The sequence below is a fragment of the Acinonyx jubatus genome, chromosome D1, assembly GCF_027475565.1.
Source record: "Acinonyx jubatus isolate Ajub_Pintada_27869175 chromosome D1, VMU_Ajub_asm_v1.0, whole genome shotgun sequence".
NCBI classification, from domain to species: domain Eukaryota; kingdom Metazoa; phylum Chordata; class Mammalia; order Carnivora; family Felidae; genus Acinonyx; species Acinonyx jubatus.
In genome coordinates, this window is record NC_069390.1 from 90,952,806 (window position 1) to 90,971,060 (window position 18,255).

General features: G+C 38.2%; 1 protein-coding gene across 4 annotated transcripts in view; it reads right to left on the reverse strand.

The window, feature by feature from the left end:
- CHEK1 (checkpoint kinase 1) overlaps positions 1 to 17,871 on the reverse strand; it is a 31,723-nt gene extending 13,852 nt beyond the window's left edge. Inside the window, exons 1-5 of one of the 4 annotated variants that reach the window (XM_015074066.3) lie at positions 17,478 to 17,871; positions 16,664 to 16,748; positions 15,370 to 15,593; positions 14,108 to 14,172; positions 13,949 to 14,018 (exon numbers count right to left, since the gene is read on the reverse strand). In XM_015074066.3, coding sequence (XP_014929552.1) covers positions 13,949 to 14,018; positions 14,108 to 14,172; positions 15,370 to 15,593; positions 16,664 to 16,728 — 424 coding nt within the window. In that variant the 5' untranslated portion in view covers positions 16,729 to 16,748; positions 17,478 to 17,871. Of the gene's footprint in view, positions 1 to 13,948; positions 14,019 to 14,107; positions 14,173 to 15,369; positions 15,594 to 16,663; positions 16,749 to 16,853; positions 17,149 to 17,460 lie in introns of those variants that run through there. The other 3 variants (XM_015074067.3, XM_027036863.2, XM_027036862.2) reach the window with 3 other exon arrangements.
- Between the last annotated feature and the right edge of the window lie 384 nt (positions 17,872 to 18,255).

An 18,255-nucleotide genomic window follows, 5' to 3' on the forward strand; every position in this document is an offset into this window, starting at 1 on the left:
CCACCACAACTGACTGATGCTATGCTAGCCAATGCAGGTAAGTGAATTACTAAAGAAGATTAACAACAGACAACTATTGGGAAAGTTACGAAAACATAGGATATTACTAGATCTTATAGCAAGGGAATCTAACCTAATCTTAGGAGTGAGAGAAGACCCCCTATTATCAAGGTGTCAAATGGTATAACCTTTTTAGAGGGCAATCTATCAAAAGATGTCAAAATTGAAATATTCACTCTTTAAACTAGCAATTCCCGGGGCACCTCGGTGGCTCAGTCGGTTGAGTGTCTCACTTTGGCTGAGGTCATGATCTCACAGTTCATAGTGGGTTCAAGCCCTATGTCAGGCTCTGTGCTGACAGCTTGGAGCTTTGAGCCTGCTTTAGATTCTGTGTCTCCCTCTCACTGCCCATCCCCTCTTGTGCTGTCTCTCAATCTCAAAAATAAATAAACATTAAAAAAGAATTTTAAACTAGCAATTCCCATTTCCAGGAACACAAACACAGAAATAATCCCCCAAATTCACAAACACAAGGATATTCCTAGCAGTATTATCTGTAAATAGCTTAAATATCCAATAAAGAAATGGTAAAATCTTGTTACACATGTATGGAAGGAAAACTATGTAGGTAAGTTGTTTAAAAAAAGAAAAGGTCTATCTATAGTTCTGACACAGAATAAGGTATGAGTGGAAAAAAAAGGACAAGGGCCATAGCAAATATCCATTATAACATGACCCAAGTTTTATACAGGGACTGCGCAAAACTTTAGAACAGACATCACTGTTCCATTTTCTAAGCTAGAAACAACTTAAATGTCCTAAAATAGGGGACTGATTCTTTAAAATCAGGTATATATATATCCATACAATATGATATATAATCCATTGATAATGTTTACCTGTATTTGAATTGGGAGGTAGCTACTGTAATTATCCTTTTAATAGCTATACATGACACAATCTTGACAAACCACTGAGAGTTAGAATGCCAAGTTACTTCTATGTTACTAATCACTGAAAATACTAATGGATGACTGCAGCATTCCTCAGATTTTATTGTTTCCTTATGTCTGCAACATAACACTCAGGTTAGAGAACTGCATGTAATCAATTCTAAATTGAGGAGTGTGGTTATCTCTGAGAAAAAGAAAAGGGAATACATTTGAGAAGGCATACACAGGACTTGGACTATATTAGTAACATTATCTTTTTTTATTTATTTTTAAAAAATTTTTCTTTTTTAACATTTATTTATTTTTGAGACAGAGAGACAGAGCATGAAAGGGGGAGGGTCAGAGAGAGGGAGACACAGAATCTGAAACAGGCTCCAGGCTCTGAGCTGTCAGCACAGAGCCCGACGCGGGGTTCAAACTCACGGACAGCGAGATCATGACCTAAGCTGAAGTCGAACACTCAACCGACTAAGCCACCGAGGTGACCCAGTAACATTATCTTTTTAAAAAAAGATTATTAAATATTGAATAGAAACAAAAGAATGTTTACAGAATATGCAGGATGTGAGCATATCCCATTTACCCAATACTTAATTTAAGAACATTCATATCTCCTTTGAAATCCCCTGTAATTAATTGGGGTGCCTGGGTGGCTCAGTCGGTTAAGCGTCCAACTTCGGCTCAGGTCATGATCTCGTGGTTTGGGAATTCGAGCCCAGCGTTGGGCTCTGTGCTGACAGCTCAGAGCCTGGAGTTTACTTTGGATTCTGTGTCTCCTTCTCTCTCTGCCCCTCCCCCACTTGTGCTCTGTCTCTATCAAAAATAAATAAATGTAAAAAAAAAAAAATTTGAAATCCCCTGTAATTACTTCCCTCAATTTATTTCTTTCTCTACCTTCTCATAAGTAACCACCATTCTGATTTTGGTTTTAATATGCTTTTTTCCTCTGTAATTTTTCCCATATTTGTTTATTCCCAAATAAACAATATGTTTTATTTTACATATTTTTGAACTTCCTATAAATAGAATCATACTGGTATAAATACTTCTATGAAACTTATATCCATGTCATTACTTTTACCTATAAATTATCCATTTCATAATTTATCTATTCTATTGTTGACAGATATTTAGGTTGTTTCCAGTTTTTTTGCTATTATAAACACCACTGCTTCGAGTGGTATACATATGTATAATGTTTAATTTTTTAAACCAAGTTGTTACACAGGTGGTTGCTGTATTTTTATTTTATTATACTATGTATTATATGTTTTATATAATTTTTTATGTGCTTGAATTTATTTAAGTAAGCTCTATGCCCAATGTGAGGCTTGAATTCATCACTCTACAATCAAAAGTCACATGCTCTACTGACTGAGCCAGCCAGATGGGCCCCATGCCTGAATTTTTTTTAAGTTTTCATTAAAAGTAAAGATTTTTACACTATAAATACAATGGAAAAGGCTGAAAAATAAAGTCCACATGCATGTTAAAAAAGCATATATCTTATGATCTAACTTATGTTAATACATATATGGGTAAAGATATATATGTCTCCTTTATCCTTACAACCCAAATAGATTCTTACTATCACCATTTTATAAAGAAGGAAAGTGGGGCAGAGAGAAGGCAAGCAACTTACCCAAGGCCATACACCTACTAGGAAGTGGCCTAGATTAACCCTAGGTTCAAATGACTGTAAATCTCAAGCTGTTAAAAATATGCTATACTGCTTGTCACAGGTAGACACACAATTCTTCTTTCCCAGAGTGTTTTATTTAGCTAGAAACCTACATTTATTCAAAAAAGGACTTAATTTATAAATGAAGAAGGGGAGGAATTGACTGTAATACCATCAAGGCTATTAGCATTCAAAAAGTAATGAAAATAGAATGATAAATGGAAGTTAAAGGAATTCTCCAGCATCTGAGACAAAACTTGGGAGAGAGGTACTGCCTGGGGCCTGGTCACAGAGAGTAAAAAAGCGGGGAGTCAACAAAAGCTGAAGACAGAGTGCTGGTGTGCCATTGCTGATCTAGGAGAACAGACTGGGTAGCTGGGCGGCGCCATTTTCACCGATCCCGCGCATATGCACCTAGGAGCGCGCAACAATCCACCCCAGTAGGCTAGCAGCGCCATCTAGTGGAGGTCGGAGCTGATACACTGAGCCCCACCCAACTGGGCCAACTTCATTCTTCAAGAACAAAAGTCTCACAGCCGGCTTAGTTTATGGAGTATAAAGAGCTATATAGACTGACTTCTAGGGGAAAATGAAGCAATTTCAGTCCTACTTCAATCTGTTAGCAGGTTCATCTATTCAATTTTCTTTTTTTCTCTTTTACACTTCTTTTCTTTTTCTTGAATACAGAAAGAGAAAAAATTCATTTTTATTTTCAAATTTATTAAAAATATTTTTAAGTCTTATTACTATAGTTTTTACTTTTGTGTAAATTTTTTCAAATTCTATTTTACTTCCATCATTTTATTTTAATCTACTTCAGTGTATTCACCTTTTCAAATTTTCAAACAATTTCCTTTTTCTCTTTTTCGTGAATGCAGAAAGAGAAAAACTTCATTTTTACTTTCAATTTCTATCAAAAATATTTTTTTAATTTTTTACTTCATTTTTCACTTTTATGTAAATTATTTCAAATTCTATTTTACTTCCATCACTTTATTTTAGTCTAGCACAGTGTATTCACTTTTTCAAACTTTTAAACGATTTCCTTTTTTTCCTCTTTTTTTCTTTTTCGTTTCTTTTCTTTTTCTTGAATACAGAAAGAAAATTTTCATTTTGTTTTTAATTTTTATTAAAAATATTTTTCTTTAATTATTTTCTACTATATTCTTTACTTTTGTGTATATTTTTCAAATTCTGTTTTACTCCCCTCATCTCATTTTAGTCTACTTCAGTGTATTCTTTTCAAATTTTCAAACGATTTCCTTTTCTCCCCCCCCCTTATTTTCTGTAATCTGTCAAACCACTTTCAACACCCAACCAAAACACACCTAGGATCTAGCATCATTTATTCAATTTTTGTTTCTGTGCGTGTTTTTAATTTTTTAATTTTAACATTTTTTAATTTCAATTTTTCTACCTCATTAATTCATTTTCCGCCTTCAAAATGACAAAACGAAGGAATTCACCCCAAAAGAAAGAGCACAAAGGAACGACAGCCAGGGATTTAACCAACACCGATATAAGCAAGATGTCTGAACCAGAATTTAGAATCACCATAATAAGAATACTAGCTGGAGTCAAAAATAGATTAGAATCCCTTTCTGCAGAGATAAAAGAAGTAAAAATAGCCAGAATGAAATTAAAAGTGCTACAACTGAGCTGCAATCACGGATGGATGCAGCTGCGGCAAGGATGGATGAGGCAGAACAGAGAATCAGCAATATAGAGGACAAAGTTATAGAGAATAATGAAGCAGAAAAAAAGAGGGAGACTAAGGTAAAAGAGCACGATTTAAGAATTAGAGAAATCAGTGACTCATTAAAAAGGAACAACATCAGAATCATAGGGGTCCCAGAGAAGGAAGAGAGAGAAATAGGGATAGAAGGGTTATGTGAGCAAATCACAGTGGAAAACTTTCCTAACCTGGGGAAAGACACAGACATCAAAATCCAGGAAGCACAGAGGACCCCCATTAGATTCAACAAAAACCGACCATCAACACGGCATATCATAGTCAAATTCACAAAATACTCTAGCAAGGAGAGAATCGTGAAAGCAGCAAGGGAAAAAAAGTCCCTAACCTACAAAGAAAGACAGATCAGGTTTGCAGCAGACCTCTCCACAGAAACTTGGCAGGCCAGAAAGGAGTGGCAGGATATACTCAGTGTGCTGAATCATAAAAATGTGCAGCCAAGAATTCTTTATCCAGCAAGGCTGTCATTCAAAATAGAAGGAGAGATAAAAAGTTTCCCAGACAAACAAAAATTAAAGGTGTTTGTGACCACTAAACCAGTCCTTCAAGAAATTTTAAGGGGGACTCTCTGAGGGGAGAAAAGAAAGCAACAAAGATTAGAAAGGACCAGAGAACACCACCAGAAACTCCAACTCTACAAGCATCATCACGGCAATAAATTCATCTTTCAGTACTCACTCTAAACGTCAGTGGACTCAATGCTCCAATCAAAAGACATAGGGTAACAGAATGGATAAGAAAAGAAGATCCATCTATATGCTGTTTACAAGAGACCCACTTTAGACCTAAAAACACCTTCATATTGAAAATAAGGGGATGGAGAACCATCTGTCACGCTAATGGTCAACAAAAGAAAGCCGGAGTAACCATACTTATTATCAAACAATCTGGACTTTAAAATAAAGACTGTATCAAGAGATGCAAAAGGGCATTATATCACAATCAAGGGGTCTATCCACCAAGAAGAACTAACAATTGTAAACATTTATGCACCAAATGTGAAAGCACCCAAATATATAAATCAATTAATCACAAACATAAACTCATCGATAGTAATACCATAATAGTAGGAGACTTCAACACCCCACTCACAGCAATGAACAGATCATCTCATCAAAAAATCAACAAGGAAACAATGGCTTTGAATGACACACTGGACCAGATGGACTTAACAGATATATTCAGAACATTTTATCCTAAAGCAGCAGAATATACATTCTTCTCCAGTGCACATGGAACGTTCTCCAGAACAGACCATATACTGGGACACAAATCAGCCCTAAGTAAATACAAAAAGACTGAGATCATACCTTGCATATTTTCAGACCACAACGCTATGAAACTCGAAATCAACCACAAGAAAAATCTGGAAAGGTAACAAATACTTGGAGACTAAAGAACATCCTACTAAAGAATGAATGGGCTAACCAAGATAAAGAGGAAATTAAAGAGTACATGGAAGTCGATGAAAATGGTAACACCACAACCCAAAACCTCTGGGATGCAGCAAAGGCGGTCATAAGAGGAAAGTATATAGCAATCCAGGCCTTCCTAAAGAAAGAAGAAAGATCTCAGATACACAACCTAACCTTATGCTTTAAGGAGCTGGAAAAAGAATAGCAAATAAAACCCAAAACCAGCAGAAGACAGGAAACAATAAAGATTATAGCAGAAATGAATGCTATCGAAACCAAAAAAACAGTAGAACAGATCAATGAAACCAGAAGCTGGTTCTTTGAAAGAATTAACAAAACTGATTAACCACTAGCCAGTTTGATCAAAAAGAAAAAGGAAAGGACCCAAATAAATAAAATCAAGAATGAAAGAGGAAAGATCACAGCCAATACAGCAGAAATAAAAACAATAATAAGAGAATATTATGAGCAATTATATGCCAATAAAATGGGCAATCTGGAAGAAACAGACAAATTCCTAGAAACATATACACTACCAAAACTGAAACAGGAAGAAATAGAAAATTTGAACACACCCATAACGAGTAAGGAAATCAAATTAGTAATCTAAAATCTGCCAAAAAACAAGAGTCCAGGGCCAGATGGCTTTCCAGGGGAATTCTACCAAACATTTAAGGAAGAGTTAACACTTATTTTCTCTTGAAGCTGTTCCAAAAAATAGAAATGGAAGGAAAACTTCCAAACTCTTTCTATGAAGCCAGCATTACCTTGATTCCAAAACCAGACAGAGACCCCACTAAAAAGGAGAACTACAGACCAATTTCCCTGATGTACATGGAAGCAAAAATACTCAACAAGATATTAGCCAACCGGCTCCAACAATACATTAAAAAAATTATTCACCATGCCCAAATGGGATTTATAACTGGAATGCAGGGCTGGTTCAATATCTGCAAAAACAATTAACGTGATTCATCACATAAATAAAAGAAAGGACAAGAACCATAGGATCCTCTCAATAGATGCAGAGAAAGCATTTGACAAAATACAGCATCCTTTCTTGATAAAAACCCTCAAGAAAGTAGGGACAGAAGGAGCATACCTCGAGATCATAAAAGCCATATATGAACAACCCAATGCTAATATTCTCAATGGGGAAAAACTGACAGCTTTCCCCCTAAGGTCACGAACAAGACCAGGATGTCGACTCTCGCCACTGTTATTCAACATAGTATTGGAAGTCTTAGCCTCTGCAGTCAGACAACACAAAGAAATAAAACGCATCCAAATCAGCCAGGAGGAGGTCAAACTTTCACTCTTCACAGATGACATGGTACTCTATATGGAAAACCCAAAAGATTCCACCAAAAAACTGCTAGAATTGATTCATGAATTCAGCAAAGTTGCAGGATATAAAATCAACACACAGAAATCGGGTGCATTCCTATACACCAACAATGAAGCAACAGAAAGAGAAATCAAGGAATCAATCCCATTTACAGTTGCACCAAAAACCATAAAATACCTAGGAATAAATCTAACCAAAGAGGTGAAAAATCTATATGCTGAAAACTATAGAAAGCTTATGAAAGAAATTGAAGAAGACACAAAAAAATGGAAAAAGATTCCATGCTCCTGGATAGGAAGAACAAATGTTGTTAAAATGTTGATACTACCCAAAGCAATCTACATATTCAATGCAATCCCTATCAAAATAACACCAGCATTCTTCACAGAGCTGGAATAATCCTAAAATTTGTATGGAACCAGAAAAGACCCCGAATAGCCAAAGCAATCTTGAAAAAGAAAACCAAAGCAGGAGGCATCACAATCCCAGACTTCAAGCTATACTACAAAGCTGTAATCATCAAGACAGTATGGTACTGGCACAAGAACAGACACTCAGATCAATGGAACAGAATAGAGAACCCAGAAATGGACCCACAAACGTATGGCCAACTAATCTTTGACAAAGCAGGAAAGAATATGCAATGGAATCAAGACAGTCTCTTCCGCAAGTGGTGCTGGGAAAACTGGACAGCGACATGCAGAAGAATGAACCTGGACCACTTTCTTACACCAGTCACAAAAATAAACTCAAAATGGATGAAAGACCTCAATGTAAGACAGGAAGCCATCAAAATCCTCGAGGAGAAAGCAGGAAAAAACCTCTTTGATCTCGGCTGCAGCAACTTCATACTCAACACGTCTCCTTAAGCAAGGGAAACAAAAACAAAAATGAACTACTGGGACCTCATCAAAATAAAAAGCTTCTGCACAGCGAAGAAAACAATCAGCAAAACTAAAAGGCAACCGACAGAATGGGAGAAGATATTTGCAAATGACATATCAGATAAAGGTTTAGTATCCAAAATCTATAAAGAACTTATCAAACTCAGCACCCAAAAAACAAATAATCCAGTGAAGACATGGGCAAAAGACATGAATACACTCCTCCAAAGACGACATTCAAATGGCCAACTGACACATAAAAAAATGCTCAACATCACTCATCATCAGGGAAATACAAATCAAAACCACAATGAGATACCACCTTACACCTGTCAGAAAGGCTAACATTAACAATTCAAGCAACAACAGATGTTGGCGAGGATGCATAGAAAAAGGATCTCTTTTGCATTGTTGGTGGGAATGCAAGCTGGTGCAGCCAGTCTGGAAAACAGTATGGAGGTTCCTCAAAAAACTAAAAATAGAACTACCTTACGACCCAGCAATTGCACTACTAGGCATTTATCCACAGAATACAAGTGTGCTGTTTTGAAGGGACATATGCACCCCCATGTTTATAACAGCACTATCAACAATAGCCAAAGTATGGAAAGAGCCCAAATGTCCATCGATGGATGAATGGATAAAGAAAATGTGGTATATATATATACAATGGAGTATTACTCAGCAATCAAAAAGAATGAAATCCTGCCATTTGCAATTACGTGGGTGGAACTGGAGGGTATTATGCTAAGTGAAATTAGAGAAAGACAAATATCATATGACTTCACTCATATGAGTACTTTAAGACAGAGAACAGATGAACATCAGGAAAGGGAAACAAAAATAATATAAAAACAGGGAGGATGACAAAACAGAAGAGACTCATAAATATGGAGAACAAAGTGAGGGTTACTGGAGGGGTTGTGGGAGGGGAGATGGGCTAAATGGGTAAGGGGCACTAAGGAATCTACTCCTGGAATCATTGTTGCACTATATGCTAACTAATTTGGATATAAATTTAAAAAATAAAAAATAAAAATAAATAAATAAATAAATAAATAAATAAATAAATAAATAAATAAAGGAATTCTCCAGCTGTGCTCTCATTTCTTGGGACTCATCAATCAACGATTCTGTTCCTTTTTTCCCATACACCAAATTCTCGAAATGTCTAAATGTTTGCTATGTGCCTTAAGAAGCTACTTGCAAAAGGCTAAATAACCAAATGAGGATCTTAGGTAGCTAGGTAGGTGGGTTAATAAAAGGATATCAAAAAGATATTCACCAAAACTTAACAGTGGTTATAACTGACTGATGGATTTCTGGTGATTTTTTACCTTTTTCTTTATGTTTTTCATCTTACTTCATGATTAACTTTTATATTTATAAAGAAAAACACCCAATATTTTTAGTTTGGAAACAAAGCTTTCCTATTCCAAATATTCACATCTCCATTACTTATTAAATAAACTGGCTTTTCTTAGCTTATCTCCTTGTATGAAGGTCAATTACAGAGTTCAGGAAAATGTTAGGAGGCTGAAAAGAAAGTACAGTGACTTGTGAACAACACTGCCAGCAATACTAAATGTCAGGGTTGGACAAGATCTTAAAAATACTTTGGTCCAACTAGCCAAGCAATGTTTAAATTCTCTTTATAATATTCCCTGATAATTAATAATCTAGTGTTTGACTCTCATGTTATAAACTTACTACATTCCAAAGCAACCTATTCAATTTTTGGATAGGTCCAATAACAGGGTCCATGCTTGCACTAATCCACTGCTTCTGTGTAGTTTTCACCAACGTGTTCAGAAAAACTGTATTTAACCACTAGTAACGTTCTCCTGGGCTCCTTCAATTATTCCTTATTTTACATAGTTTGTGCCCCTTCCACCAGTCTCATCACTGTCCTGTAAAAGCACTTCAGTGATCTACATACCTTTTACAGTAGTGTCCCAGGACACCCATTATTTCCAGTATGGCCTCACTGAAGCAGTGTTGGAATGCTATCTTCCTCATTCTCAATATCACCCTAGTTTTCTACTGACTACATCACACAGGTGACTAATATGAAATGTTACTTGGTAAAAGTCTTTTTTAACCTGCTTTTCCACCAAAGATAATGTGATTCAACTAAACTTAGTTACTTTTCAAAATCCAAATCCTGAACTTCAGATTTTTCTGTCCTGGAAAAGTTAAACCTGACCCACTTCTCTGGCCTGCTGTATCCATTCATTCAATATTTTTGAAAGCCTACTATTGGCCAGGCACTATTCTAATGTACTAAATAACCATTAAACAAAACAGACAAAAATCACTGCCTCATGCTACAGACATTTCTGTCATCTTTTTTGATCCTGACTTAATAAGCTAACACTTTCACTATCCATCTCTCTCAGTTTTCATGACATCCATAAAATATAACTAAACTCCTTGCATCTCTATCCAAATCACAGATTAAAAAGAACAAACAAGGGCTCCTGGGTGGCTCAGTTGGTTAAGCGTCCAACTTCAGCTCAGGTCATGATCTCAGGGTTCATGAGTTAGAGTCTGCATTGGGTTCTGCACTGATGAAAATGGATGCAGAAATTCTCAACAAAATACTAGCAAATTGAATCCAATGGTACATAGTTATTCTTGGACTAAAAGCATCCAATCAATGAATAGGATATACCATATTTGCAATCAATGAACATGATATACCATATTAATAAAAGAAAGGATAAGAACCATATGATCCTCTCAGTAGATGACAGAAAAAGCATTTCACAACATACAGCATCCATTCCTGATAAAAACCCTCAATAGGGGCACCTGGGTGGCTCAGCTGGCTGAGCAACTGACTTGATTTTGACCCAGGTCATGATCCCAGGGTTGTGGGATCAAGCCCCGTGTTGGGTTTTATGCTGAGCATGGAGCCTGCTTAAGATTCTCTCCCTCCCTCTGCCTCTCTCCCCTACTCGAGTTCTCTCTCTAAAAAAACAAACAAGAAAACCCTTAAGAGGGGTGCCTGGGTGGCTCAGTCAGCTAAGCATCTGACTTCGGCTCAGGTCATGATCTCTGAGTTCATGAATTCAAGCCCTGCATCAGGCTCTCTGCTGTCAGCACAGAGCCCACTTTGGATCCTCTGTCCCCCATTCCCTCTGCCCCTCCCCCACTTGCACTCGCTCTTTGTCTCTCGTTCTCAAAAATAAACACTTAAAAAAAAACACAAAACCTCAGTGAAGTAGGGATAGAGGGAACATACCTCAACATCATAAAAACCATACATGAAAGACCCACAGCCAATATAATCCTCAGTGGGGAAAAACTGAGAGCTTTCTTCCTAAGATCAGGAACAAGACAAGAATGTCTACTATCACCATTGTTATTTAACATAATACAAGAAATCCTAGCTTCAGCAATCAGACAACAAAAAGAAATAATAGGCATCCAAATCAGCAAGGAAGAAGTCAAACTTTCACTATTTGCAGATGACATGATATTCTATGTAGAAACCCGAATGATGCCACTGAAAAATTGTTAGAACTGACACATGGATTCAGTAAAGTTGCAGGATACAAAATCAACGTACAGAAATCTAATGCATTTCTATACACCAATAAAGAAGCAACAGAAAGAGGAATCAAGAAATCAATCCCATTTACAATTGCACCAAAACCCATAAGAATACACCTAACCAAAGAGGTAAAAGATCTGTACACTGAAAACTACAAAACACATATGAAATAAACTGAAGATGACACAAAGAAACAGAAAAACATTACATGCTCATGGATTGGAAGAACAAATATTCTTTGCAGAGCTACAGCAAACAATCCTAAAACCACAAACAACCCCAAATAGCCAAAGCAATGTTGAAAAAGAAAAGCAAAGCTGGAGACATCACAATTCTGGACTTCAAGTTATATTACAAAGCTGTAATCATTAAGACTGGATGGTACTGGCACAAAAACAGACACATAGATCAATGGAACAGAACAGAAAACCCAGAAATAGACCCACAACTATATGGTCAACTAATCTTCAACAAAGCAGAAAAGAACATCCAGTGAAAAAAGATGGTCTCTTCAACAAATGATACTGGGAAAATGGGACAGCAACCTGTAGAAGAATGAACCTGGACTACTTTCTTACATCATATACAAAAATAAATTCAAAATGGATCAAAGACCTAAATGTGAGACAGGAAACCATCAAAATCCTAGAGGAGAACACAGGCAACAACCTCTTTGATTTCAGTCATAACAACCTCTTATGAGACACATCACCAGAGGCAAAGGAAACAAAAGCAAACATGAATTACTGAGACTTCATCAAGATAAACAGTTTCTGCACAGAAAATAAATTGTTTCTGCACAGAAAAAAAATCAACAAAACTAAAAGACAACCTTTGGAATGGGAGAAGATATTTCCAAATGACATATCTGATAAAGGGTTATTAATAACATCCAAAATCTATAAAGAACTTTTCAAACTTGGGCCTCAGTCAGTTGAGCATCTATCTGACTCTTGATTTTGGCTCAGGTCATGATCTCATGGTTTGTGAGATCAAGCCCTACTGTAAGTGCAGGGCCTGCTTGGGATTCTCTCCCTCTCTCTCTCTCTGCCCTTCCCCTGATCACTCAAGCTCTCTCCCAAAATAAATACATAAACATTAAAAAAAAAGAGGTTACCAAACTCAACACTCAAAAATCAAATAATCCAGCTAAGAAATAGGCAGAAGACATGAACAGACATTTCTCCAAAGAAGACATACAGATGGCTAACAAACATGAAACAATACTCAACATCACTCATCATCAGGGAAATAGAAATCAGAGCTGCAATGATATATCACCTCACACCTGTCAGAATGGCTAAAATGAACAACACAGGAAATAACAGATGTTGGCGAGGATGCAGAGAAAGAGAAACCTTCTTACACTGTGGGTGGGAATGTAAACTAGTGCAGCCACTCTAGAAAACAGTATGGCGGTTCCTCAAAAAGTTCAAAAAAGAACTACCCTATGATCCAGCAACTGCACTACTAGGTATTTACCCTAAGGATACAAAAACACTGATTCGAAGGGACACATGCACCCTGATGTTTATAGCAGCATCTTCAACAATAGCCAAGATATGGAAACAGCCCAAGTGTTCATCAACAGATGAATGAATAAAGTTGTGGTATACATACACACTGGAATATTACTCGGCCATAAAAAAGAATGAAATCTTGCCATCTTCAATGACATGAATGGAACTAGAATGTATTATGCTAAGCAAAATAAGTCAATCAGAGAAAGACAAATACCATATGATTTCACTCATATGTGGACTTTAAGAAATGAATCAGATAAACATAAGGAAAAAAAGAAGAGAGGCAAACCATAAAACAGACTCTTAACCATACAAAACAAACTGAGGATTGCTGGAGGGGAGGTTGGGCTGTGAGATGGGTTAAATGGGTGATGGGTATTAAGGAAGGCACTTGTTATGATAAGCACTGGGGGTTACATGTAAGTGATGAATCACTAAATTTTACTCCTGAAACTAATATTATACTATGTTAACTAACTGGAATTTAAATAAAAACTTGAAAAAAAAATTAACTAACTAATTAACTAACTAGAACAAACAGGACAAGGCTAAGGTCCAGGGTATTCCAACATAAACTTTCCTTTATTAATTCACTGAAGAGTTAAGACTCTTCATACAGTTATTCATTTAGTGAGCTAACCCTGCATCTAGATTAGATTTCTCTATCTCATCTACAACTATATCAGGAAGGGCTTGTAAAATATACTGAGTGTCTCAAATTTCCTACACTTTTCAGATTTTTTGCCGTAAATTTTCAATAATGCAAAAGCTTCAACTCTGCCTTGTATAGATTAAAATAATTTAGGCAACAGTGACAAAATGCTATACCTACCCCTTTCATCCAATAGGAGATTTTCTGGCTTAATATCCCTGTGAGTTATCCCAATACCGTGTAGATAAACCTAAAAGAGAAACAGAGAGAGGCATACTTTGGTAACTTACTTCATTCATATTAATTTTATGTAAAAGGAAAAGAAACAACTGTACTTACCACCCCTGCCATGAGTTGATGGAAGAACCTTTGAGCATCTTGTTCAGGCATGCCTATGTCTGGCTCTATAAGAATTAATAATGAAAGTTAGCCTGCCATGTAAACATAATCAGGCAGCAACCACAGAGTCTCCTAAATCAAAGCTTAGACATTTGTGATTGTATACTGGCAAATAGAATCTTACGCTAGCAACTAAGACTCTAGTGTCCGTTAACTCACACGGTACTTAATTAACTCACATTCCCCATCTGTTATGTGGCAAAGATAAAATAACATCACAGGAAAACTACAGAGAAACTATTATCCAGATCAAGAATGCAAGCCATACCTTGAAAGCCTCTGATTATCTTACACTAATCATGATTTATTTGGTATCTTTCCAATTCTCCCCTAATTTCTTCTAAATGCTCTGACATTGTTTTCCTCATCGCTAAAATGTAATTGCCAAAGTATAAGCCTGGGCAAACATAAACTAATATCACCAAATATTGAACAACAAAATGAAACTTCATCTAATCCCTCGTACTACAAAGCTATGAATGCCTGCAAAGTTCCTTTAGGAAATACAGTTTTATTAAAAAATGTTCTATTGTCAGTTTTCTTTTTATATTTTGATCTCTGTCTTTACTCTTGATTTCTTTTACACTGAACTCTCTCCTGAGATACATACTGGAGATTCTAAATAATCAGTTTTTAACTGTGAAAACAATAGCTGTAGACAATAAATTTAGATCCACATAATATATTTTTACATACTTCTCAGTGTTCTGAAACATCAAGCCTTTGAATCTACATAGAATGCTGAAAGTAGCAAGTACAGAATTTACTAAATATAGGTAAAGCAATTCTAAAAAGTTCTCAAGTTATTTCTCTTAAACAAAAAAGAACAAATATAACAACATGCTATTATTTTGGCTCTGTAAATGCATGCAATGATTTCATGTAACTGGAATGTCTATAAAGAAAAATCACTGTATAGGTAAAACAATACTTCACCATGAGATTAGTTTATCATTCTTAAACTCTACAAACAGCAACCCTAACCAAAATCACATGCACAATTTGGGAAAAAGGTTCTCCTTGATGAATCTATATATACTTTAATGTATTAACATAACTTGCAAAAACAAGAAAACTTACTGTAATTTCCTTGTTGCATAAGCAGTTCTGAGTGGACAATGACCAAATAGCAGATCCAAGATTAAAAAATAAACTTAGAAACTTAATTAGTAGAATAGATATCTTAAATCTTATTTCCATACCTATTCTGTCAAAAAGTTCTCCTCCACTACAGTACTCCAGAAATAGATACTGGATATTGCCTTCTCTCCTGTGGCCATAGAATTTCACTACATTCTCATGATTTAACATTTTATTGATACAGATCTCCTTCTTAATATTTTCTGGACAGTCTATGGCACGTTTCATGTCTACAATCTTGACTGCAACTGCTTCTTCAGTTCTTCTATTCACAGCAAGTTGAACTCTAAAAAGGAAAACGAAGACATGTGAATTCTATTTAAGACTTCAAAAGATTAAATACTGACTTATCCAACAATTTTACCTTCGTTACTTTCTCCACCTGGTAAAAGCCAAGAAAATGGTTTCTGCCATGTTCTCAACAGAGAGTACTCCTTTCTGAAATGTGATGTATGATGGCTAATGCTCTACAGAAGTCATTATGTTGTGTATCCAAAGGTTATTTAACAAATGCTTGATAAAGTAAACTAAAATGGAGTAACAGTAATTCTAGGCCATATCACATATACACATGCTCTATTTATTTGATTTTAATAACGTTACCTAATATTTATTAACCTCATGCTATATATGCCTGTGCTAACTGTTCTAAGCACCTATGGGGTAGGTACTATTATTGTCATGGTAGACCTGAGGAAACAGAAATACATTAAGGAGCTTGCCTAAGAACACAAAACAATGTGTTAGTATGTAACAGAGTGAAAATCTGAAACCAGGTAGTCTGACTCCAGAGAGTTCATTTGCTCATTTAACCACTATGCTTAAAACCCAGCAAGGAATATGTGGGAGGAGAACCTGACTTCACAGGTCTCTTCCACTTCTTTACAGAAAAAAATTTTTTTAAAAAGGAAGAAAAAAATTGATCCTTACAAAATTTCACGCGGCTTTAGTTCCCAAAGGTCTTAGATTTCAAATGCAAAAATCTGTTCTCTGAGATGCCACTGTATTATAATAAACAACTCCTGGTGTGCCTAGGTGGGTCAGTTGGTTGAGCATCTGACTTGATTTCCACTCAGGTCATGATCCCAGGGTCGTGAGATCGAGCCTCAAGTTTGGGTCCACACTGGGCATGGAGCCTGTGTAAGACACTCACACTCACTCTCTCTCTCTCTCTCTCTCTCTCTCTCTCTCCCCCCGCCCCGCCCCTCCCGCCTCTCAACCATGCTCGCTCCCTAAATAAATAAATGAAAATAAAATAGAATACACAACTCCAAAACAACAAATCTGTACTCAAACAAGACAACAGACAGAAAACGAAAGCAAGCGTGAAGGCAAGGCAAAAGGACTCAAACTCACTCTCCATAGGCACCTTCTCCCAGGGTTTGCACCAAGTCCCAGTCTTCCACAAAGGGCACTGCCATGACTCCAGGATGGATCACGGCTGTAAAAGGCAGGAACCCGAAAAAGATGGGGCTGAGGATAAGCTTCAACCATCTGCCACGATCCCTCAACGTAACTAACAGTTTGGTTTCCCCCTCCGCCTCACCCGTACTTTACCCAAGGCTTTCAAGCACCAGCAAGTATACTAAATTCTGGCATGTTGTGGTGTAATTCACACTCCCCACTCCCACGCGAACCGAAGCTACAACCGCCGCCCTCAGGCCTCCGAGGAAATGCAGCGGCTGTGCTGAGAGGCTGGGGGCACAAATGCTTGGGGGGGGGGGGGTGGTGACTGGGGAAGGGAAGGGGTGAGACAGGTGAAGGGCTGCGGGCTAGAGGAGGACAGGGTTTCCCGACGACGCCTGCCGCCCCTCCTCCCCCCTTGCTCAGCTCCAATTCCCACCCCCACGCCATCCAGAAGGCCGGGAGGAGCCTGGGGCGGGGCCAAACTGCCCCAAGAAGCGGAAGCAAGGGCTAGCTGGCCCTCGAGACGGCTGGCGCCCAAACCTTTGGGGTCCCCAGCAGGCAAAGAGGTAGTCTCTCCAATCCCTCTACAACAGGGTCCCCCTGGTCCCAAACTCCTCGTCTCAGAAACCGCCCCTCCGCGGGAATCTCTGATCCACTAAGCTTGTCACCCATAACTTTCTCTCGCCATGCCCCTCTCAACGAATGTAGACCCCGAAGTCCTTTTCCAGACTCCTTTCCAACCCTACCGGCTGCCTCTCCTCACCAGGCCGTCCTTTGCCCGCCACCACAGGAATCCAAATGCGGCGCCTTTCCCGCCAAAACTTTCCCGGCGTCACGCTGTCGCAAACGCGCGCACCCTTGCCGTAAAGCAGGAGAGCGCGCGTCTCCTACTCAGGCGGCTGTGAAGAGTGGCCTCTTCGGGCAGCCGGTACCCAGAGGTTGACCCCGAGGCGTGAGCTGGCCAGGCCCGGGTTACTTTAGAGTCGAGAGGAGACCCAGGCTTGAGAGGTTTAAGAACAGCCGAGCGCATCAACGCGAAGAATCTCCCGGCCCCAGTGCATGCAGGTGTCCGGTGCGTGGCCCGCAGTCGGGCCGTCCTCGCGCTCCTGGGCGGAGCCGAAGTCCCCTCGGAGACCTGCACACACGCTGGGAGTGCGGGTCCTCAAGTACCCTCCCCGCTGCTCTGGGCCTGGCAGCATTGTGCGGATAGTATTCAGAAGTGTTGCCTCGGAAACTTTAAGAAGGGGTACAGATCAAACTAGAGCCGAGAAGCTAGAACAGCCGTTTCGAACAGATCCCGTGAAGAATGAAAGAACTTTGTGGCGGGAGCGAGAAGCACAGACTGGCCGCGCTGCGGGGTGGGGGGTGGAAAGGCATCCCTCGGAAGCAAGCGACACTTTGTACTGTGAGGGCGTGTCAGGATAACCAGTTTTGCCTTGTGTCTCCAGACTCCAAAACACGACTTTAGCCCAGCCTTTCTGAAGGAACAGCATCTCCATAGCCTTAATTCTTCTATCCTCTTTTTCATTCTCACTGTGTAA